Raw genomic sequence first — 25,934 nt, 5'->3', positions numbered from 1 at the left:
ATTGGAAGGACTGATGTTGAAGCTGAAACTCCAATACTTTGACCACTTGTTGTGAAGAGCTGACTCATTGCAAAAGACCCTGATGCTGGGAGGGATTGAGGGCAGGAGGAGAAGGGGATAACAGAGGACGAGATGGTTGGATGGCATCACCGACACAATGAACATTGGTTTGGATGGACTCTGGGAGTTGGTGATGGACAGGGAGGCCTGGCGTGCTACAGTTCATGGGGTTGCAAGAGTCAGACACGACTGAGCAACTGAACTGAACATAAAAATAATGCTTTTTGCTTACAAGCCACAGATAAAAACATAAAAGTCTTTAGACAAATAATGCATTTTAGGCTTAATTTTGTTTTTGTGGTCCAGTATTTTATGGTAACAAGGAATCTTTCCATTAAGAAAGTCTATCTTTTGGGTTTTAAGAGCCCCAAACTAAAGGCGCTTTCTGAAATAAAGCAAATTGTAAAACAGTTTCAGATCTGCTATGTGTTCTGATATAAAGAACAAATTTATCATGATTTGGCTGCATTTTCCCATGGAAGAATAAAATCTATAAGGTTTTCTTTGCTACAAAAACAGAAACATCTGCGTGTATTAAGGTGCTGACCAGCAGCCTGTTGGCAGATGGGAATCTCAGCTCTTCTCCTGTCAGAGGTGTATACCCCACAGACAAGAGTGATTAAGTATAATTTAGGAACTTGAAATTATTCAATCACCCTAAAATATTTTGTTTTCCAGTTGCTTTGGTATATTTAATAATATTTAGCAATAATCAGAGAACTTATTTTCACCTGCCTATAACTTCAGGAGTATTCTTTAAGCACATATGAAACCTGCCAAAGTTTGAATATATTTATTTGGCTTAAAGAGACCTAGGTTTTCTTTTCTTTTTTTCCCTAATAAGATGTTAAAATATTTTAACCCTTGGTCTTAAGTATTAACTGTATTTTTCCTAGCTTTCCCACATAAGCAGAAATGTAAACAGAAGGATTTGGATGCAGAGATGGGTAATTTCTTCATCAAATGGGATTAACAAGTCCCAAAATTTTAGGCCAGATATAACTTCATTTTTCCCTCAACACTAATCATCCCATATTAAAAACTGATGCTTTCAAATTCAAATAGGTAAATTCTTACTCAATCAAGAGTCAGTTTTGCAAACCAATAGAACATAGTTTCTGTAATCTATTGGCTTAACGATTTTTCAGTGTTTGAAAATCGTCTTTTAAAACACAAGAAGTGTGCAACTTTCAAAGAACTTATCCTATCCTAAAAAGTTGTATTTTCAGTTTGCTATCTTAACTCAGATTTATGGATACTACAGTTGACTTTATTTTTCTGAAGTCCAGAATCACTGGGGATGGTGATTACTTCTTGGGAGGAAAGTTATGACCAACCTAGACAGCACGTTAAAAAGCAGACACATTACTGTGTGAACAAAGGTCCATCTACTCAAGGCTATGGTTTTTCCAGTGGTCATGTATGGATGTGAGAGTGGGACTATAAAGAAAGCTGAGTGCCAAAGAATTGATGCTTTTGAACTGTAGTGTTGGAGAAGACTCTTGAGAGTCCCTTGGACTTCAAGGAGATCCAACCAGTCCATCCTAAAGGAGATCAGTCCTGGGTGTTCATTGGAAGGACTGATGCTGAAGCTGAAACCAGTACTTTGGCCACCTGATGTGAAGAGCTGACTCACTGGAAAAGACCCTGATGTTGGGAAAGATTGAAGGCAGGAGGAGAGGATAAGATGGTTGGATGGTATCACCGACACAATGGACATGGGTTTGGGTGGACTCTGGGAGTTGGTGATGGACAGGAAGGCCTGGTGTGCTGCAGTTCATGGGGTCGCAAACAGTCGGCCACGACTGAGAGACTGAACTGAACTGAACTGAACTGAACAGCTACATGAAGAAGCCTACTTAATTCATGGTCCCTGGAAACATGTATATTTACCATGAAAGATGGCAAGATGGCAGACCCCAATACTTTTTAACAATAAATATTTTGTTTAAAATATAATATGTAACCTTTAAAGATTCAAATTCAAATAGTCAATCAAAATTGAGCTTAATGACAGTATTATCAATGAGGTCTCTACAATGAAAGAGAAGAGCAAGAAACTAATCATGAAACTCCACCATTTACTAGCTGTGTGGGCATGAAGCAATATCTATAGTTTTATCATTTGTACAAATAATAATACTTAGCTTGCTGGGTTGGTGTGGGAGTTAAAAAGGACAGCAACACAAACTGGCTAAAGAACAGGTCTTGGCATATAATAATCATCAATAAATGCTATTATTATTCCTATGTCTATACACAAATATATATTTACTTATACAATTTGCCTGAGTAGGAATCAGTACATTTCCTAGACCTTTCTTCTATTTCCTATTCAGCCACGTGTAAAACAAACAGGAAACTATTATCTAATGTCTGTGCACAAAAGATGTATATCTTTTGCAATAAAAATCCCATTCCCACTATTGATACTGCCAGTCTGATTTGTCATCCACTTTTTCTTTGTTTCATGTTTACCTACTACATGGTTTACTGCATGCTAAGCTGCTTCTGTCATGTCTGACTCTTTGGGACCCTATGGACTGTAGCCCTCCAGGCTCCTCTGTCCATTGGATTTTCCAGGCAATAATACTGGAGTGGGTTGCCATTTCCTCCTCCAGGGGATCTTCCTGACCCAGGGATCGAACCCTTGAGCCTCCTACGTTGACAGGCGGGTTCTTTACCACTAGCTTCACCTGGGAAACCCATACAGTTTACTATGCTATTATGAACCTCAATGGCTTCGCTGGTGGCTCAGAATTTAAAGAATCTGCCTGCAATGCAGGAGACCTGGGTTCAATCCCTGGGTTGGGAAGACCCCCTGAAGAAGAGAATGGCAACTCACTCCAGTATTCTTTCCTGGAGAATTTCATGGACAGAAGAGCCTGGTATACTACAGTCCATGCGATCACAAAGAGTCAGACACGACTGAGAGAAGAAGACTTTTACTTTTTCACAAATCCCAAAACATTCTAAATCTGTTTATTTGTGTCTTTTACTGCCTAAATTCCACTAATCTCTTTTCTGGATATGTTCTAGAATACAAGAGCCAAAGGGAATCTAGACCAGAAGTCTAACATCCTTAACTCTGGGCAATATTACAAACAGAATTTATAGCTAAAATAATTCTTCATTATATACTCAGACAATAAGATATAATTAGTAAAAATGCCCAGTAAAACAGTACACTTTTGACTAAACCTCTACATCCAACCACCCATGTAAAAAGCAACCTGCCAGACTACGTCATGTGGATGCCATTCTGCAAGAGCCAGGTTGTGAAAAACACTATAAAGGAAACAATTCAGTTTCTTCAACAAATACCTTGCAGAGACAATAAAAGATAGAGGGGAAAATAAAAGATAGAGGGGAAAAGATAGAGGAGATTAAAAGGGACTTCAAAGTATTCTTACAAAAACAGATAAAACTAAATCTATACTGTTTAGGGATTCACAGCTGGGTGAAAATGTATAACACAAAATAAAAGTAAAGTATTGAAAAAGTCACCTTAGTTGCTGTTTTGGTGGGGAGGGGAGTTCCGATGGTGAGGGGCATATGGAAAACATCTGTTGTGTCTAGAAAAGTTCTATATCCTGACTTTGATGGATATTGTCACAGTGTTGGCCTTATAACAATCCTTTGTAACAATTTATATAATGTATGTGGCTCTCCTTATTTGTGTTACATTTAACAATAATAAAGTGAAGTCACTCAGTCCTGTCTGACTCTTCCTGACCCCATGGACTGTAGCCCGCCAGGCTCCTCTGTCCACAGGGAATCTCCAAGCAAGAATACTAGAGTGGGTTGCCATTTCCTTCTCCAGGGGATCTTCCTGACCCAGGGATCAAACCTGAGTCTCCTGTATTGCAGACAGACTCTTTACCCTCTGAGCCACCAGGGAAAGGATTTCTTAAAACCCTTTATCTGAGGCAGGGATGCTGACCGTGGTTTTCTCAATGTGGTCCTGAAGTGAGTCGATGAGCAAGTCTCCCACGGGCTTCCAGCCATTCCGCACAGCCTCTGCCTCCTTCAGGTCAGCATCCAAGTCATCCATCGCTCCCTGCAGGTCTCTGAGCTTTTCCAACGCCTTGTCCACTTGCTTTTGCCAACTGCTAGTAACAGCATTTAGACTTTCCCACTTCTCTTTGACTTCGGAAGACTGCTTGCGCATGGCTTTGGCAATCTTTTGGGCTTTCTCCTCAGGAGTCAAATCTGCAATTTAGGGAAAAAAAAAAAAAAAGAATATTTGGATGACTGGTCAACTCCACTTTCTTATAGGCAAGTGTAAGCACCACCTTTCAAAGGGTAGCACCTAAGCTACATTAGCCAGAGTAAGAAAAACTGTCTCCATACTGCTTCTACTTATCCCTGCTCTTCTTCAAAATAGACAAGAGCCACTCAGAGTGATCAACAGCCCTGTGGTTTTGGTGACTTTTGAATTTGAATATATTTGCAAACCTTGAAATGTAGCAACTCAAGAAATAAAGGAATTTTTCTTTAATACAAATTTAATGAAGTAAAATCCAAAGACAGCTTTTCATTAGTTTTTCATTGTTCTCTAGAGAAATGGGAAAGATAACTAGGAGAAAAACAGCTTTAAGTCATAAGGGAAACTTTGAGAAAATAAGATTAATTTATCATGTTACCAAAAAAAATACAACTGACCTATCAAATAACATATAGCAAATATAAATAACATATCATAGATAATCCATCACCGCTGAATCTGTTTGGCAATTAGCTCATCTTTAATACAAGTTATTCTCCGTAGCCTAGAAGTATAACACATCCACACATACTTCAACAAAAAGACAGCAAGACTTCAAGAACCACCCTAAATATTTAACAGATCAACAGAACTTGGGCTTCCTCAAGTGGTAAAGAACCCGCCTGCCACTGCAGGAGACAAAAGGGAAGCAGATTTGATCCCTGGGTTGGGACGATCCCCTAGAGGAGGACACATCAACCCACTCCAGTATTCTTGCCTGGAGAATCCCTTGGACAGAGGAGCCTGGTGGGCTACAGTCCCTGGAGTTGCAAAGAGTCAGACTAAAGCAACTTAGCATTATCATCAATGGGACTTGCAGAATTTCTGAAATAAAGTAGACTTTTCAGACAGGAAAGGGCAGGCATAATGTAAGATGCTGCCAGAGGACAGGGGTGGTAAGACAGGGTAAGAGTTCAGAAGACAAGCGCAGGAAATAGAAATCAAAGTCAGGTTGAAAGCCAAGAGTCAGAAACAGCAATGAGACGCTGGCAAGACAAGGACAGGGGAACTTGATGGTCGTAGAACAGACACTCTTGAAGCAGGTAGAGACCTCCATCTAAACACTCCTGAGCCTCACTACCCTTAACACCCCAGGATGCTGCCTTTCCTTTCTAGCAGCTGGTTTGATGGTTCTCATGCTTGTCCCCTGTAAACAGAGAGGCAAGTCAGAATCAAAGTAAATAAACTGTATATTTCTTTAGAATAGAAGTGCATATTCTTCTTTGTGATAACATCCCATCTTTTAGTATCAATCACATTAGCGACACCCACTTCACCTCAAAACATTCCACACCACTCATAAAATGCACAGAAGTTCATCAAAACTTCTGATAAGATGCACCGAAGCAAGCCCTTCAAAACCATAACTTTTCTATGCAACACACATCTGTCTGCCTGTCTTTATTTAAATATTATGTAAAAGTCGAGATAAAATGGACAGAACATTTATTTTTATCTAAGTTTCCAGAAGACCCAGTTCACTGGGAAAGACCATGATGCTAGGAAAGACTGAGGTTAAGAGGAGAAGGCAGTGACAGAGGATAAGATGGTTGGATGGCATCACTGACTCAATGGACCTGAGTTTGAGCAAGCCCAGGGAGATCATGAAAGAGAGGGAAGCCTGGTGTGCTGCAGATCATGGGGTCGCAGCGAGTCGGACACAACTTGTGTAGTGAATAAAAACCACAACCAGTTTCCAGAAATTTCTAGACCTCATTGTTTAAATGCAAACAGCTATAATAAATCTCCAGGAATGACACAGATGATGAAGAGCTTAGAAACCCAAGAACTTCGAGTTTGCTGCTGAAAGATATGAGGCTACACAGAAACATGACCCATCCCTTAGCAGATGAAGTGATTATAAGAAGAGACAATGTTATGATAGACAGATTGAGTATACTAGTAAAAGATAAATAAGGAAAATAAGTGAATTAGAGCCCAGCTTTAAGGACTGCTTAGAATTAGATACACAACCCAGTACCACGGTGAGGGGAGGGAGTTAAGAATCCTGGAGAAAAATAACTTCTTTTTCCAAACTTGTTACAGGTCAAGGTTTCAAGGTTCTTGATAAAAAAACAATTTTGTGAGGACAGGTATATCACTAAAAAGGCAACTTTATTTAAATCCTTAAACCTTCAAGATTTTTTACAAATCAAAAAATATGTTATAGCAATACTATTTGTATTTTATATAAATATAACATGCTATGTGTAAGAGAAAAAAATCATTCTTAGCCTGATAAGAAAGGGAGTCAATAATTTTTATGGTGGCAACTGCTGTACTTGTTAATAAATCACTTGAATTTTTTGAAAGATATATTTTAAACACTCTTGTTTTATTGACTTTTGTAAAAAACATAATACAGTGCCAATTTCAGAAAGACAACTTAATTATGATTATTTTCTCTAGATAAAGTAAAAACTGTTTCTAAGTCAGTCACTGAATAACCTGGTAGGGAGACACACAGCTTCTTTGTCCTGTGACAAAACAGCCAACTCTGGCTGTGACTTTTTGTCTTCATTTAATGTGAAATCTTTTGATTGAGCAGTCCTTCTGTGGTATTTATAATAAAATCCCCACTCAAGCAGCTACTCGAAAGAAAAGTTCTACGTTCAATTCACCATCTGTTTGCCAGAAAGAAAGTGTATTAACTAATCACAGAATCAGAATAAAAGTGCCTCCTGTTGCAGCAACAATCTCAGTTTAATATATACTTTAAGAACAGAGCAAAGTACAAAGCCAAACAAAAACCTTCCAGAACTTTTGTAAAATAGGTAATAAGAAGCAACATGTGAAATCCCAAATTTTGACAATTTGGGCTAAGAAAATAGAATAAATCAAATCAAAACAGAAAGCAAGCATAAAACATGAAAATAATAAAGGGATATCCAGACTTTTAAAAAAAAAAAAAAAACCTCCTGTTACTTGAAAATCAAAGGACAAAGTTCGCTTCAAATTTTCCAAATAGATATTTTGCAGTAAAGTTCAAGACCCTCATGCAAGAGTGGAGAATCTCTTCGACCAGTGGTTTGGAATTCTGGTAACATTAGAAACCTCCAGGAGAGGGGCTGTCTTTTTACTTGTTTGTTTTTAAATGCTAATCCCCAAGGACCAAGTATTAAAAGATTCTGGCTTAGCTGGTCAAGGGTGAAGGGAGGCATGGATATATTTTTAAAAGCTCCCCAAGTAACAGTAATTGTTGCCAGGATGGAGCAGTGTCAGACTATTGGATTATAAATTGATTGCTCTGGTCACTGCTGCTGGACAGAGTGTTTCCACCCAATTGAGCTGCTGCGTCATTCCCATGCAGAGCAGGGTGCTAACTACTGAAGGTGGGAAAGCAAATGAAGCTTGGTGATAAGAGGGGAATCTAATTTGCATTTGAAAAGGCAGTAATAGAGGCTAATAGACAGAGGAAAGAACAGGATAAAACCAAGCAAATTTAGTGACAATTCACAGACCAGAAGCACTTTTCCTAGGTCACTCTCCTACTCCCTGGTGTGTGTGGGTATGTTTTTGGGAGGGAGTACTTTGCTTCACTCTCCATTCTCCCATTCTTCTCCCTTTAAGCCTTCTTATTTATCTCTGAGGGTGGGACTGTATTTATTTTTATATTTATAATTGTATTATAGGCTCAGAGGGAAAGAAACTGCCTATAATGCAGGAGACCCACATTTCATCCCTGGGTTGGGAAGATTCCCTGAAGAAGGGAATGGCAACCCACTCCAGCATTCTTGCCTGGAGAATTCCATGGAGAGGGGAACCTGGTGGGTTACAGTCCAAAGAGTCAGACTTAATTGAGCAACTAACACTTTTACTTTATCACTATATATTGTATATAGTATAATGTGTTATAAAGTATTATAAATATTATCATATTTATATTTATATAATTAAAGTAGAAATTCATTTCTTGTGTTACAAAACATTTAATAAAGAGCAGATAACTATCTTTTAGGAAGGAGAAACAAGAGAAAGAGCGGAGAAAGGAATGACCAACCCTGAAGCTTTCTTTCAGGTCCACTGACCTTTATTCTTCAAATATGCAAATTAATTGGATGGCACTTACACCACTCTCTTCTTTCTACCCTGTATTCTATGCTTCACTGGAATACAGATGGAAAACGAACCTGGACCAGAAGCAAGGACTAAGACTTGCAATCAGCACTGCTCCCATCCTGCCCTTGGCTCCCAGGTGAGCTAGATGACCTGCTTTATCAGTGGGAACTCTGTGTTCTCATGCTGGGAAAAGATTTTACACAGGGCCCCTTTTTCTTCTAAAATTCAATTATATAAGAAAAACAAAGCCACTGTGTGTCTCAAAGAAGTCTCACATTAGAGGGAAAAACAATTTTTTCCCTCTTTTGTGTACTTATAATTTTTTTTTACATTTAAAAACATCGAAATATATGTCCTCCCTATGAAATACCATAGAAACCTGAAGAAATTAGAATCAGTTCAGCTATTTTAAATAAAGATTTTCCACATTTGTCATATTTTCTTTCTCAATTTTGGAATTAACACACAATCTCCATAGTGACTTTTTATTCTTAGATTCTAAAGCTTTATGTCATGCATGTTTGTTTCCGTTCATCTTGGTTTTACAGTATTCGGTCTAGAGACTAGTATGTCTTCAATATATATATATATTTACTGAGAAATTTTCAATTTTCTGAATGGAATTTTCAACCTTACTCTTTATTGAGAATATTCAACTTCATAATTTTAAATGGAAATCTTTCCAATTATTTTTTCTTCCTTCACCCTAAACCCATTAAAGCATTTCCATTAATTGTTACTATTTTTTTTTTTTACTGTGAAAGAGAAGGATAAAGCTTATGTAGTTATTTAAAGTATGGTAATTTCATCTCATTTATACTGTTTGCTTATTTTTTGCATGTATCTATAATCTTCTTATATTTCATAGAGAGATAAAGAGGACATGTTAAGACAAACAAGTAGAGGACAAAAATTCTCCAGAGTAGCCTTTTTACTCCGTGGACAATTTGGTGCAAGGACGAATTAGTTTGTATGCCAATCCAATGCTAACTAGTTATGTGTTCGTACCATAGATATATTCCTTACCTCTTCAAACTTCAGTTAATATCTGTAAGGCTACTGACACATGCCTGACAGAAAAGCTTCAGCAAAGGTTAACTTCTTTCTTTTTTAAAATGATTTTGTTACTACGTCTGGGAGGTTTAGCTATCTCTAGAGATTTTTCACATAAGCAAACTAAGCTGATTAGCCAACAAGAATTCACAGGAAAAAAAACAAAGCTTCCTCATATATCTAGAGACCAAACTTCACTCTGTCTCTCTCTTTAGCCCCATTCTGTTTTTCTGTCTCCTTCGTAACTAGAAGATGTTTCTGATTAAGATAATGGGAAATACATTCTTCTCAAAGTTTCTGATTACATGATTAAGATCAGTTTAATCTTTCTGAAATGATCAGTGTTGAAGACGACCCTGCCCATTTCCTTTTCTGCATGATGATTGGCGACAACAATTCATTAGGAACCAGATTACAAGTGCACCATCAAGTGCCATCATCTGATTACTGTAATATTTCTCATTATATTCATCTAATACATTATAAGGATGACAACAGTAAGACAATACCCAGAGCAGATTAACCTGATAATGTATAGCCTAAGTCTTTCAGTAGGTATATGATAAACATAATAAGGATACATCTTGCTGCCAAGGAATTTGTCAAATCCTTAAGAGAAAGAAGACAGTGAACAGAAACATTTAGGTCACGAACTGTACAGTAAAGAGATTTAGGGAAAATCTTTTACAAATACCAAAATACAAGCTATGAAGGAGAGTCAGGGGTGGAGGTGGGGTGTATGGAGAGAATAGGAACATAGACCACACGGTGGAGAGGTATTAAACAGCACTTCAGAGCAGAAATCAATGAAGGCAGAGCTAGAGTCTGAATACGTTAATGTGCTACCCTTCTCTCAAAGTGGGCCAAAGCAAATAAACCTAGCATAGGGTTAAGGATGAAAAATGAAGAGACCATTAAGAAGGTTAACCACCAAGGAAAAAGGTAGAAATAGCAGAATGGCCCTGGAACAGATCTAGCTAAGACACTTGAGACCCAGCTTGCAATTTTCTGTAATGGAATATTCCCTAAATTTCCTCATACCAACGGCAATTTTATAACTTATTCAAGTCAGTTTTGAGTGCTAGACAGCTATAAACAGGTCACTGGAAACAGGGGAGTGGTCCTGAGAGGGGGAGAAGAGAAGCTGGGACTGTATGTTCCAGGAAGGCAAGGATGTGTTTTGTTCACTGCTGTCTCCCCAGCATCTAGAACACTACCTGGCACAAGGTGGGCTTTCAATAAGTACTGGCCAAGGAAATAAAAAGATGTATGTATCGGGCTTCCCTGGTGGCTCGGAGGTTAAAGTGTCTGCCTCCAATGCGGGAGACCAGAGTTCAATCCCTGGGTTGGGAAGATCCCCTGGAGAAGGAAATGGTAACCCACTCCAGTATTCTTGCCTGGAGAATCCCATGGACAGAGAAGCCTGGTAGGCTACAGTCTATGGGGTCGCAAAGAGTCGGACACGATTGAGTGACTTCACTATGTATGATATTTCTTTGTTTTGGAAAAAAATCACTTTTAAGATCAGAGGACAGGAATCTTCGATTAGAAGTCGCATTTGTTGCCACATTGCTGCCCCTCTCTCCCCAGGCTGCTTCCCTGAGGAACATGGCAGCTAATGATCCATCAACTTGCAAAAGAAGTCCCAGGCTTTCTATTCAAGCTTAGCGCTTCTCACTAAAGAAGTTAAGCATGTCCTAAGTTTACGTACTGTCAAAATGAGAAGTTTAAAGCGGAGAATTTACTCCTTGGCTAGGATTTCATTTTTTAAAAGATAGTAAAGCCTCCAATTCACTCTTGAGGACACCAGCTTTCAAGATGAGCAGTAACAACAACAGGAAGGAAAAAACACACCACACTGAAAATGTTGTCTCCTCCTAGTCTTTATGTTTAAATCAGAGAGTGACACCCCAGATGTTAATTTCAACAAAATACATACATGTAAACTATTGCCATATTTTTTTATGAGGCACATGTGATTTATGTATAGCCATAATGGTGATGAAAGACCATAACAGATGGTAAACAATTAATTTAAATGCTATGTCCATCAAACTAACCTTCATTCTCATATAAATCTTCATCAAGAATTTGATAGATTTAAATTGAATTTCACTATGATGGTATCCATTAGTTTTTATCCAATCAATAGGGCTACTCAACTAGTTTGTTATATTTTAGGAAAGTTGAACAGTGGATTCAGTACAACCATCCATACATAACGGAACTTAAAATGGGAAGGATCACACTGCTGCTCTGTAGTTAACATTGAAAATGGAAGTAACATTATATGTTTCTGTGCTTTTTCATGCATGACAACTTTACTAATCTAATTTGGACTTAAGAAGCTAATTAAATTACTGCCTTGGTCTACTGACCTGAAAGCAATTATTTATCCTTCAAGTTTTTATATGAAAATTAAAAAGACAAAGTCTAACATTGCCTAAACACCCTCTCCCTTGGTGCTAGGAAATCAGTGAACTGGTACATCATTCTATTAAGCAGCCTAATATTTCAGTAAAGGAAAAGTAAGAAGGAAGGTAAAAGCAATTTAACTGTTGTACTAATTTTTTATAAGTAGACAAATATAGCTAAGGTAGTTTGCTATGATGGTTAAGGCCACCACGGGATGTGACAAGCCTGAGTTGGTATTTCAGATGTGACAGTATGCATCCAGATATCACAAACTCTTGGTTTCCTCATCTGTCAAATGGGTGGTAAAGTACTCATACCTCAAAGAGTTGATATGAGAATTTCAGGAAACAGTGCCTGGCGGGTTTATAATTTATTCAAGGATAAATGTTGGTTTGTGGTGAATACTCACGTGGACTAACATTTTTCTCTTCTTCCTTCCTTTCTGGGCAGTGATTCCTCTTCCATTTGACATGATGCTTATAAAGCGGAGGGTGGGGGGCGGGGTCTGCCAATCCCGCAAGACCCCAAGCTCCATGGTGCTCAAGCTAAGTCAGTTGCTGCTTTCTCTTGAAATGTGCTAGATCTAAAGAAGGGCTTTCCCTCCCTGATATGTGATTGTGAGGTACAAGGTCATGGGAGTGAAGTCGCTCAGTCATGTCCAACTTTTTGTGACCCCATGGACTGTAGCCTACCAGGCTCCTCCCTCCAGGGGATTCTCCAGGCAAGAGTACTGGAGTGGGTTGCCATTTCCTTCTCCAAGGTCATAGGAAAGGGAAGAAAATGAAAACTTGTGGAGAGAGGTAGAAAGGGCCAGCTGTGCGCTTGGTTCCTATGATCAGCTGTGTCCTTGTGTTCAATGTAATTTTGTTATGGGGTTTAATATTGATAAATTCCCCCCTGTGTCTATGCTTATGGAAGCTGGGTATCTGTCACTTACAATGAGTGAGGTTCTAACTAATAAACTGGTTATTAGGAAAACAAAAAATTCCCTGGGGAAAAACACCCATGAGTTTTACTGCCTCGTTACTTAGGTTATGTATAACTTGGTCTCATTTTATGAAACGCAAGGAAATAATTACTGCCACCATTTTTATGTGATCTTATGTTATACTGAGAATCAATATAAGAGTTACTTCTAAACTCTATGATAATTTCACCTTTTCACTCATTTAACGGTCATGAAATTTTATTTGTACAAGTTTGCTAATACTGGCACAAAATGGACTGACATAGTGGACTGAAAAATGTCATTTATTATTTCTTTGTTATATCACAAAATATATGAGATTTCATAGAGGTGAAAAATACTCCTAATTGGCTTTCTAAAATAATATGAAGCATTTAATAATTAAAAGAAAATAGCATATTCTGAGTTAAAATATTAAACATTACTAAATATACACACAGTTGTTAAAGGTCAAAGAGGAAAAACACTAACCCATACATACTTTTTATCTGAAAAGTTTTTTATTAGCCTTGAATTCCTGGTGGCTCAGAAGGTAAAGAGTCCGTCTGTAATGTGGGAGACCTGGGTTCGATCTGTGCATTGGGAAGATCCCCTGGAGAAGGGAATAGCTTCCCACTCCAGTATTCTGGCCTGGAGAATTCCATGGACTTGTATACTATATATACTATATAATGTTTTATTTTTTCTTCTATCATTTAAATGAAATACCAGGCTGAAAAAGAAACAATGTTCAAACAGCCTTCAGTAAAATAATAGTTGTAGTAATAGTAATGTCTTGACAGGAATAAATTTTAAAGAAGACCCAAAGGGAAATTTATGAGCAAAATAATGCAATCTTTTTTTTGTCTTAAAATCAGAACCTGAGTAGAGGAAAATAGCTTTTCCACACCCACATTGACAATCATTTGTATAATTTTCTGAACACTTTTAGAGGTGAACTATACTGTTAAAGTGTTAACTGTTCTGTTTAATAATTGCTACCATAGCTTCAACTCATAAAATACGGATGTGTGTGTGGGTGGGTGTGGGCGTGCATGCTGCATCTGCATACACACCTGTCTGCATCTGTGTGTGGGGTAGAGAGGGGGATGCAGACATGACTCAAATTCCCTGTGCAATTTTGACTTTTAACCTGAACTCTAGATAACGGAGAGGTGAGAAGGTATATGTATTCCCTGACTACCTCAAGAGCTGTAGGGGCAGGAGTGGGCTAAAGACCCACAGCTGTCCTGCCCATCTACTTTCACTATGCAGCTGTGTGGTTTTTAAAGGAGTTCAAATCTGGGGCTGAGAACCGCAAAGGAGGTTGGTGAACAAGAAAGAAGCCAAGAAACATTTGCACAGGCTTAAGAGAGTCTCTAGACACTGAGAGTCAAGAAAGAGCTAGGAGGTCAGTGGCCAATGAGCAGAGGGAAAGAGAAAGGAGAGGAGAATGAAGGGATGAGTTGAAAACAAGCCCCCAAACGCAAGGTTAAGGAAGGTTACCAACACACAAGGTTGGTTCTGTTCTTTGATCTACTCCATATTAGCTGATGACCTTGGTCAGCACCACAGTATTTTCTTGGCCTTTGTGTTTTAACTTAATTTTTTTTTAAAAAGGCATGCTATACAATCTGCTCAATTCAGTAGGCCAAATACAAAAGTGGTTTGAAGAGTACACACAGTAAGACCAGTATGAATGATGATAAAATTTTTGCTGTTTCATTGTCCTGCTTTTTAACAGATAAACCAGGTGGTTAAAATCAAATGAAAAACAATTCAGTTCAGTTGCTCAGTCGTGTCCAGCTCTTTGTGACCCCATGGACTGCAGCATGCCAGGCCTCCCTGTCCATCACCAACTCCCAGAGTTTACCCAAACTCATGTCCATTTAGTCGGTGATGCCATCCAACTATCTCATCCTCTGTCGTCCCCTTCTCCTCCTGCACTCAATCTTTCCCAGAATCAGGGTCTTTTCAATTCAACCTCACTAAAAGGAAATATTATACATTGACATGATACAATTCAAGTTAAATTAAGTAGTTCCCTATCACTCAAGAGAAGGAAACTATTGACAAAGCTGTGAACTTTAGTTCAAGTAAAAATTATATTGACTGAATAACCTTTCATAGGCAGAATGAGTAATTCTGGGAAGCTGAGTGGTCCAGATGGCTATATTTCATTCATTTAGCCCTATTTTTGTATGGTTGCCATTTTGGAAGGAAATTTACTAAAATATAGTATAAACTCCCATGGCTTCTCTTAACTGATTTATATTCTATCTTCAAAAATAAACAAACCACAGTTCATTGCTTCAGCTTTTCGTTTATTGTAAAAATCCCCAAAGACTACTCTGGTTTATTTTAGAATTCTCATGTATCCTTTTTATAATTTTCTTTCTCCTCATTGCTGTCAGACTGCCAGACATCATTTCTCACTGCCACCCTTTCCCCTGCCGTATCATTTCCATCTTGCTACATACCCATAATTCACTGGAAAACAAGGGAAACAAGTTACAACAGTGTCTAAAGTAAGAGTTAATACCTCTGAGAGAGTGGCTTTTCTATGATCTTCACTATATTTTCAACATAATACTATCTTGGCTGCTCAGATAATTTCTCGTACTCTTTCAGATTCTCAGCAAATGGGAGAGGTCACTAAGCAAGGGCAAGGCTGAGCTTCAGACACAGATATTAGTATATAGTCAGAGAGGGGACCAGGTACCAGGGAGCAAGGAGAAGAGCTAGACAGGAATGGGTTCAGGGTGACACACAGCCTCAGTGAGTGGGACAGAATGAGCAAGGACTGGGTAGGCAAAGGAAGAAGGAGTTGGAGATCAGGCAGAAGAGACCAATAGGCAGAAAAAAATAGGATGGGCAACGAAATCATTACCTGCAGACCATCATGAGAAGCCGGTGTTAAATGACATTAGTTTGGAGCAGAGAGAGGCATGAGATGCTACTAAATAGAAAAATGAAGTGAAAGTGTTAGCTACTCAGTTGAGTCCAATTCTTTGCAACCCCAAGGACTGTAGTCTGCCAGGTCTTCTGTCCATGGACTTCTCCAGGCAAGAATACTGGAGTGGGTTGCCATTTCCTTCTCCAGGGGATCTTCCCAACCCAGGAATTAAACCTGATCCCCCTGCATTGCAGGCAGATTCTTTACTGTCTGAGCCACCAGGGAAACTGAGGCCAAATCACTGCGCAGCTTTGCATGACAGGTAAAGGAGTTCAGATCCTATTGCAGAGGCTACTAGAGGTTTTAAACCAGGGTAGCAAATGCTAGCTCTGTGTTTTAAATACATCATGGTAGCATCTACCTTGATGCAGAGATACCAATAAAGAAAGTATTGCAACAGTCCTAGCAACAGATGCTAAGGACCTGAAATAGGGCAATTAATGTTAGCAGTGATTTTTAGTGTTTAAAATATACATACTTGAAAGTTGTTAGGAGACTAGATCTTAAAAGTTCTCATCACAAGGGAAAAAGTTGGAACTGTGTGAGATGTTAGATGTTCCTAGTCTTATGTGGTGATCATTTAACAATATATACAATTATTAAATCATTATATTGTATATCTTAAACTTGTATAATATTATGTAAATTATGTCTCAATAAAACTGGGGGGAAAAAGAAAATTTTTAGCAGAGTGTACCTGATAAGATTCTTTGTCAACAACTGATTATTTGGTTGAAGTAATTAGTTTGCTTGTTTTTTTAACAGCATTTATTAAATGCTGCCTGAGAGCAACTCATCCAGTGTTACTTTACTCAGTAAGAAAATGAAACTCAGTAAGCTATCATAAAATGCACATATACACGTGACACTATGAGATAGTAATTGATAATAGAAAAAAAAGAGCTAGGAGAAAAGGCTTCAGGAGAGAAAAATCATGGAGAGAAGTATTTTCGGAAATAGTTATTCAAAAGTAAAGAAACGGATTCACCTTGGTGTGTCCTTTGGTACATTACACATAGCATACTCAATAAATGCTCATTAAATGGAACCCCCAAAATCATATAGGTTCTCTCTGCTCTATTTCCTTTAACACTGAGTACTTTGAGTAGCATCAAAAAAGATAACTAATGTTCAAATACGCTGTTTCTGACAGCAGAGGTTCATAAATCACAGTAAACAACAAAGTATAAAAGCTATTATGGGTAATTTTCTTTCATTTACTTTTAACAACAGGTAAAATCAGCCAACATTATACAAAATAATATCAGGAAAGGAGAAAGCATGGGAATGACTAATTGTAAAAAAAAAAAAAATCATAAAGTTACACTAACATGACATTTTTTTCTTGCCTCCCAAATACAGTATATGAAAATGGACCTTAAAAATTCTCAATATAAGGGCTCAAAAAGCAGTATGTTTTTACCCTTTAAACTGACTAACCACTGAGAAAGAAAATTGATAGCAAAGTGAAACTCAACTGATGTAACACTTTTCTACTGCTGTGAAGTAACTGATTATAAAAATTTTTCCTCTATTCTCTGAAAAGTATTGGGGAAACAAGGAGATGAGGCAGGTAGATTTAAGGTTGACTTTAAATTGGATAAAGTAAGACAAGCGAACTTCCTATTTTTCTTCCAAGCTTAAAAAAACAAGCAAAATAGCGCCTTCTTCTTGCTGTATTTAAAGTGAAACGTGCTGTCCAACTGCCCAGGGCCTCCGTAATCTACACCAGACAGCACGCACAAACTCCTCACTCATACCTCCTGTGCAGGCACAGGCCCTGACCACCCCCTCCATCACCCCCTGCCCCTCTTCCTGAGCTCTGCTGACTTTCCCTGACACACAGCTGCTCTGCTCCTCACGCTGGGCTGCTGCTTCCAATGGTTCTATCCCAACTAATCACTTTAATCCACACCCGAGCGTGCTCAGCATCCAATCCACACCCAAGCGTGCTCAGCATCCAAGTCACTCAACCACCTGCTACGTAGGTGTGTGCATGGTGTGTGTGCATACATTATGTCCGTGTGTGTATATGATACACATATAATTTCATCTATAACAGAGTACCCAGAAGGCTAGTCTTCCAAAGATAGAATAACCATCATGAATAATCTGCAGACTGTGAGAGGTGGAGACTCAACAGTGATTTAGGCCCCTGGGTAGGCTGACTGGAAAAACAGTGATACTGCCAGGACAGAGGAGTAAAGCAAAGCTGCAAGAGACGATAAGCGTGCTGTGTGTGTCTCTGTATGTATACATACACACACATACACACACACACATTCCCCCAAAGGGTCAAGAAAAGTGGTATGATCCTGATGGGAAATTTATTCCCATTGAAGTAGAGCTTCCCTGACAAAGGCTGAGAAGGAAAATGGCTACTTTCCAAATGTCTGATCTGGTTCCAACTACAGTCAAAGCATCTTCCAACACTACATCCCTTACAAGTAATAAATGCTCATGAATTACACCTCTGGACACAACATGAGAAATTGTTCAGGTCTGCTTTTACTATGGAAAGTGAATGATGAGAAAATATTCTGAATGGCAAGTTTATTTTTTTAAATGCATCAGAATGCTTTTATGCCAAAAGTGAAAAATCAAAATAAAGATACATGTTGGCCCCCAAGTTCATCTCTTAAATCTACTATGTAATTTATTACTAGTTGCTAGTAAGGTAGATACCATTTCAGTTTTAAGCCAAAGTACATAAACAATATAAGTTGTTGCTGCTACTGCTAAGTCACTTCAGTCGTGTCCAACTCTGTGCGATGCCATAGATGGCAGCCCACCAGGCTCCCCCATCCCTGGGATTCTCTAGGCAAGAATACTGGAGTGGGTTGCCATTTCCTTCTCCAAAGCATGAAAGTGAAAAGTGAAAGTGAAGTCGTTCAGTCCGACTCCTAGGGACCCCATGGACTGCAGCCTACTAGGCTCCTCTGTCCATGGGATTTTCCAGGCAAGAGTACTGGAGTGGGGTACCACTGCCTTCTCCATAAGTTGTTAGCATCTGAATTAAATAAATTCTGTGGTCTGCTTATAAAAGAAAGGCACTTCAGTGTCTTATTTAAATTTGTAGTCTTGAAAAAGAAAAGTTAAAAAACATTATAGATATTTAAATAATGTATATGTTTACTCATATTCTAAATATCATTCTTCTATATATAATTATTTATCATATAGTTTAAATGTAAGAAATGTAACTATTTCTTAAAGAAATTATTTGTAGTTACAGCATGTTTTTTAATAAATTAATTTTTCAGTTAATTCCCTTTTAAAATAATGATACTGAATATACAGTCATTTCATTTTTTAATTTAAGAATCTAGATATTTATTAACGACATATTTGCCTAAAGTAATACTTAGAAGAAAAATTTTAATACTAGGCCCTGATATTCTGTAAGGAATTTAAAAATATCAGGTCCTCAGTTCAGTTCAGTTCAGTTCCGTCGCTCAGTCGTGTCCGACTCTTTGCGACCCCATGAATCGCAGCACGCCAGGACTCCCTGTCCATCACCAACTCCTGGAGTTCACTCAAACTCATGTCCATCGAGTACTTAATGCTGCATAAAAATTCTCTACTCAATTTTGGTGTTTTGTTCTCCTCATATGTATTTTTATGACATACTAAAGAAACCAGTCTCACCTGTTTTTGATTGTAGGTTTCTTCTTGGTTCTTCAGGGGCCTCAATTGGCTGATCAGCCAGGAAAACTCGAGCTTGGTCTATAGCATTCAGGACAGAATACTCTTTCTCCTTTAACTCACGTCTCAGTGCCTTTACAAAGAGAAGGAAAAGTTGAATTTGTAACCCAATGTGTTTATCACGTCATGGAATATCTTCAATTAGACCACTTCTGTTCATATTTGTCAAGGCAATGGCTAATCACCAGCATGTAAGTGAGGTTAAAAATGAAAATGTAAATTCTACCCATTGGAATGATGAAACATGAATAAAAGCAAAAAGATGATTCCTGTAGAACTAACATGAAAAAACCCACCAAAATCCCCTAAATTTATAATATTCACCTGAGGGAAATTGCTAGAGTATATCTGAACTTCCACAAAATATACTTTAGAGTTATCAGATTGCTAAAATATAAGAGCCTGGTCTAAGATACTTTTCTCTTATGAGACTGACTGACCAAAAAGATCATATCCAATGATACAGAAAGAGGCAATTTCACAAGTAGTAATGAGATCCTCAGAAGTGTTTTACATCCTTTGGAATATATTAAGAAAAAAAAATTAAGAGATAGAAACAAATTAAAGTACATGAAATCAAAACTAAACCAAAGAGAACACATAAAAGACAATCTCCAATTATCTTAAAATATATTCTATCTCTCATGCTGAGGCAATTACAATTTTTCCCTTGCAACATTTTTCATGCAAATCTACGAGTCTCAGAACAGTTTATCTATAGTACTTTGGCTGTTTTCAGTAGGGTTGAACTTTCACCTCTGCTCCTATAAATGTTTGGTGATTAAGACTAATTGACTAGGGTTTAAAAACAACAAAGCTCATCCAGTGTCTACTGAAAGAGAAGAGTAAAAGAAGACTTTCTCATGTGCTATTTCAATACTGTAGCTAGATCAAAATTATTGTTATCCTGTTAAATTATGTACATAAACACCTACTGGCCCTAATATTTTGCTTTTTATACAGTTCCTTGGCAATGCATTATGAAAACTCAACTTTCTGTTTTCTAAAATATTACCCTCTAAATTGTATGTTGCTGTTGCTGCTGCTAAGTCGCTTCAGTCGTGTCCGACTCTGTGCAACCCGGTAGATGGCAGCCCACCAGGCTCCCCCGTCCCTGGGATTCTCCAAGCAAGAACACTGGAGTGGGTTGCCATTTCCTTCTCCAATGTATGAGAGTGAAAAGTGAAAGTGAAGTCGCTCAGTCATGTCCAACTCTTCAAGACCCCATGGACTGCAGCCTACCAGGCTCCTCCGTCCATGGGATTTTCCAGGCAAGAGTACTGGAGTGGGGTGCCATTGCCTTCTCCGAAATTGTATGTTACAATCAACCAAATCCTCTGAACCTAAGTACTTTTAACAGCATTTGATATCCTGGGATGACAGGGTATTTGGAGGCGATATCCTCACCATCCACAGTAAATAAAAACCAAAAATTCTAAATATCTAGAAGGAGAAGGAAATGGCAACCCACTCCAGTATTCTTGCCTGGAGAATCCCAGAGACAGAGGAGTCTGGTGGGCTGCTATCTATGGGGTCACACAGAGTCAGACACAACTGAAGCGACTTAGCAGCAGCAGCAGCAGCAGCATCAGAAATATCAGAATAATCTTATGTTAAAAAAACCTGAACCTGAACACCAGGAAAACACTGGTAATGAAGTTGAAAGAGACCATCACAGGTGCGGAGGTGCAAGAAGAGCAGGAGTAGAGAGTAGAGAGAAGGAGTAGAGAGAAATGGAGTTGAGAGTGTTGGTTTTTTGTGATAAGCATCGTAAATATTATTTGACTTATAAATTGTATACAATTATTACTTTGATAAAAATTTCAAATTAAAGGAATAAAAGTACACAACAACATCAACAAAAATACCAACCCATAATTTGTTGTTGTTGTTTAGTAGCTAAGCCCTTTTCAACTCTTTTGCAATCCCACAGACTGTAGCCTGCCAGGCTCCTCTGTCCATGGGATTTCCCAGGCACAGGGTGTTGGCAGGGAATGTCTCCTGAACTCCTTGGATGCGCCAAGGAAGGGAAGTAGAGGAGGCAAGTGTGGGCAGGTGGGAACCATGCCGAGTACATAAAAATATGGGGTTCAAGCTCTAATGCCAACTCACCACTCAAATATCCTAGGGAACAGCATACATTCAATATCTTTTCATACTCTATTTTGCAAATATAATTTTGTTATTCAATTTGTTCTATTCCAATTATATTTAATTGCATGTCAGAAATGAGTTTAACTTTCAACAGCACTATACATATAATCATTCTACCACCCTTTACCTCTCAATTAGACATAAAAGAAAACCAGCAGTTCCTAACCACCTGGTGCACATTAATAAGATAATTAGACTCCAACAGAGTTGTTTTGTACACAGAGCTACAAAGTGGCATTCAGCTTTAGGTTCTAATATCACATGATATATATGAACTATCTTAAATGAGTATAACACTATCTAATTGGAATTTCTTCTATTTTAATGACTTTATATTTTCATTCAAAACAATTCTGTTCTCAGGCAGTAACAAGTATTATCAAGGATGTGAAGAAGTTGGAACCTTCATAAACCAATGCTGGAATGCTTAAAATAGAGCATCGACTTTGAAAAACAATTTGGAAATCCCTAAAAATGTTAAACACAGTTACCATATGATCCAGTAAAACCACTCCTAGGTATATACCTAAGAGAACTGAAAGCATATGTCCCCATAAAAACTCACACATGAACATTCATAGGAATGTTATTCATATTAGAAAAAATGTGGTCACAACCAAAACATCCATCAACTGGTGAATAGATAAACAAAATGCTGTATATCCATATAATAACATCTCATTAGGCAACAGAAATGAATGAAATAGTGATACATGTTACAACACGGATGAGTCTTGAAAACATTACACGAAGTGAAAAAAGACACAAAAGCCCATTACTATGAAATGCCCAAATAGCTAAGTGTATATATATATATATATATATATATATATATAGAGAGAGAGAGAGAGAGAGAGAGAGAGAGAGAGAGAGAGTAGATTGGTGGCAGCTTAGGACTTCAAGGTTGAGGGAAGAATGAGTGAGTTAATTGCTCATGGGCATCAGGTTTCCTGGGGCAGGGGGTAACAAAAATGTTCTAAAATTAGATAGTGATGATGACTCTACAACTCTGAATATACTAACAGCCACTGACCATCTGGTCCCATCACTTCATGGCAAATAGATGGGGATAAAACAGAAACAGTGGCAGATTCTATTTTTGGGGGCTCCAAAATCACTGCAAATGGTGACTGCAGCCATGAAACTAAAAGACGCCTGCTCCTTGGAAGAAAAATTATGACAAACCCAGACAGGGTATTAAAGAGCAGAGACATCACCTTGCTGACAATGGTCCATATAGTCAAAGGTATGGTCTTTCCAGTAGTCATATACAGAAGTGAGAGCTGGACCAAAAAGAAGTCTGAGCACCGAAAAACTGATCCTCTCCAGCTGTGGTGCTGGAGAAGACTCGAGAATTCCTTGGACAACAAGGAGATCAAACCAGTGACTCCTAAAGGAAATCAACCCTGAATACTCATTGGAAAGACTGATAACTCATTAGAAAAGACCCTAATGCTGGGAAAGATTAAGGGCAGGAGGAGACGGGTATGACAGAGAATGAGACAGTTGTATGACATCACCAACTCAATAGACATGAGTTTGAGCAAACTCTGGGAGACAGTGAAGGACAGGGAAGCCTAGCATGCTGAAGTCCATGGGGTCGCAAAGGGTCAGAAACGACTTAGCAACCGAAAAACAACTAAATTGCTCACTTTAATAGAGTGAATTTTAATGCTATGTGAATAATGTCTCAATAAAGTTATTAAAATAAAATAATTCTGTTCTTTCCCCCAAAAAAGTCCCCTAGGTAATCTCTTTATGAACCTCCATTCCCACCCATCTGCAAGGTAATTGCTCATCCTGTATATTAAGTATGCTCCCACCTCAGCATTTCCAGGGACAGGTCATCCTCATATATTGTAACCATGCATCTCTCCCCTCCATTATACTGTTCGTTCTTCCAGGTGAGGCTCATCTCTTAATTATTCAAAATTCTCAGTGCCTGTCTTGATATATACAGTGTATATATATATATATATGTGTGTGTGTGTGTGCACGCACGCGCTTAGTTGCTCAGTCATGTCCGACTCTTTGTGACCCCATAGCCCACCATGCTACTTTGTCTATGGGAATTCCCCAGGCAAGAGTACTAGAGTGGGTTGCCATGCCCTCCTTCGGGGAATCTTCTCAACTCAGGGATCAAACCTAGGTCTCCTGTATTGCAGGCAGATTATTTACCGTCTGAGCCACCAGGGAAGCCCAAGAATACTGGAGTGGGTAGCCTATCCCTTCTCCAGGGGAACTCTCCAATCCAGGAATCGAACTGGGGTCTCCTGCATTGCAGGTGGATTCTTTACCGGCTGAACTATCAGGGAAGCCTATATCTATCTATCTATCTATCTATCTATCTATCTATCTATCTATCTATCTATCTATCTTATCTATCTATCTATCTATATATATATATCCTATATATTATATAGATAAAATACTTTATTAAAATTTAATGGGGTAAATAGCATATTTAATATATTATTGGGCTTTCCTTGTGGCTCAGCTGGTAAGGAATCCACCTGCAATGCAGGAGACCTGGGTTTGATCCCTGGGTTGGGAAGATCCTCTGGAGAAGCGAAAGGCTACCCATTCCAGTATTCTGGCCTGGAGAATTCCATGGACTGCATAGTCCATGGGGTCGCAAAGAGTCAGACATGACTGAGTAACTTTCAATTCACATAAATCCTATATAAATATATAAATATAAATATAAATATATATATATACCCATTTATTTCCCCAATAAATGCTTGGGGAACAATGAATAAAAGAAGGTATAATTTCAGAATTAAATTTTAAATTCTGACAAAGTAAAATACACCAGAGTCCCCAGACTCTGGCTATCCTAAAACGGAATAATTACTGGATTCCAGTTAGCTCTGGATTATTTGAACGATCTACTTTGAAAATTACTGGTAAATAATTTTGGATGCAAAGTTAATTTTCTCTTATCATTTAGTAAGTAGCTAGATAATCTAGTAACTCAGTGATTAAGTAGTATTTCACTTTGCTGTTGGTCATTGTTTTATTAATAACAAATATCCTTTTCTCTCTCTAACCAAAGAACTTATCTCACTGAAAGAAGTGATGTAAGCTTACTTCATCTTGCTTATTTTTTCCACATCCTAATTCATGAGGTAAATGCCTAGGGTAACAGTTCCAAAACTGATGCATTCATTAGGTTGAAAGTAGCACCTGTTATTACTATCATATCAAATTCATCTAAACGGACTGACTTAAAACAAGGACAACTTATTTGTCATGAGTCTATGGATTGCTAATTTGACCAGCTCTTCTGCAGCTGTCATACAGGATTGCTCGTGAGGCTGTAATCATCTGGGGCTTGAATGGGATTGGAAGTCCAAGATGGTCTCACTCACATGTCTGGAATTACTGCTGGCTGTTGGCTGGAAGACCATGGTTTCCCTCTATGTGATCTCTACCTGCCCAATAGGCTGGACCAGGCTTCTTCAACATAATGATTGGTGTCCCCAGAGAGCAGAATGAAAACTGCAAGATCTTTCAAGGTGTTAGCTTTAGAATCGCTCTGCCCAACAAAACTTTCTACAATGATGGAAATGTTCTAAAACTATGCAGGCCAATGAGGCAACACTAGTTGTGTATGGCTATTTGGTATGCCCTTGAAATAAGACTGGTATAGTGGAGGAACTGAATTTTAAATTGTATTTAATTGTAACTGATTTAAATCAAACAGAAATGGTGACACGTGGCAAGGGTTACCATGTTAGACTGCATGCGATCCAGGGAGAAGGAGCTATAATTGCCAAGGTCCTAGGGAAGTGTTTGCCCAGCTTGGCAGGCTGGCACTGTCAGGACTGAGAATGGCAGATGAGGGTAACTACTTCTGCAAAAATATTTTATATCATGAAAGTTAGAGGGAAAAACATGCTTTGCTGTTGTTAGGAGAGGTACCTGGTAACCACATCCTTCTTCATACAACAGAATCTGGCTATGTTGCTGACTCAGGCTTGGCTATCAACCTAACAGTTTTCCATGTCACAAAGCTTATGCATTTTCTATTCTAAGACATAGGCAGAAAGACCCTAATCCCCCTCCCAGAAAAACATGTGTAAAATGAAGCTTGGGCTTAAAAGCAATAGACCATGATCAGCTGTAATAAGAGGAAGATACGGAGTAATTTCAAAAAATACAATTGAGATTATATTTTAAATTATACAATTGAAATTATATTGCATGCTCCTAGGTGTTTAATTTAAGGGGATAGAGACTCAGCTACCTCAAGTCAAAAATAAATGGAGGGCACAAGGACTGTCCGTGCCCATAAGAAAAGATTCAACTTCTCT

At 38.3% G+C, this 25,934-nt stretch overlaps 1 protein-coding gene across 29 annotated transcripts in view; it reads right to left on the bottom strand.

Moving 5' to 3' along the window:
• Window positions 1-25,934, bottom strand: part of UTRN (utrophin) — a 555,518-nt gene that overhangs the window by 113,306 nt on the left and 416,278 nt on the right. For all 29 annotated transcript variants that reach the window (XM_060419779.1, XM_060419784.1, XM_060419780.1 and 26 more), the window contains 2 exons: window positions 19,405-19,534; window positions 4,004-4,272 (listed from right to left, as the gene is read on the bottom strand). In XM_060419779.1, the coding sequence (XP_060275762.1) occupies window positions 4,004-4,272; window positions 19,405-19,534 (399 nt within the window). The remainder of the gene's footprint in view (window positions 1-4,003; window positions 4,273-19,404; window positions 19,535-25,934) is intronic.

This window comes from Ovis aries, chromosome 8 (genome assembly GCF_016772045.2).
Source record: "Ovis aries strain OAR_USU_Benz2616 breed Rambouillet chromosome 8, ARS-UI_Ramb_v3.0, whole genome shotgun sequence".
Lineage (NCBI taxonomy): Eukaryota > Metazoa > Chordata > Mammalia > Artiodactyla > Bovidae > Ovis > Ovis aries.
This window is presented reverse-complemented; position numbering and strand designations above follow the sequence as displayed.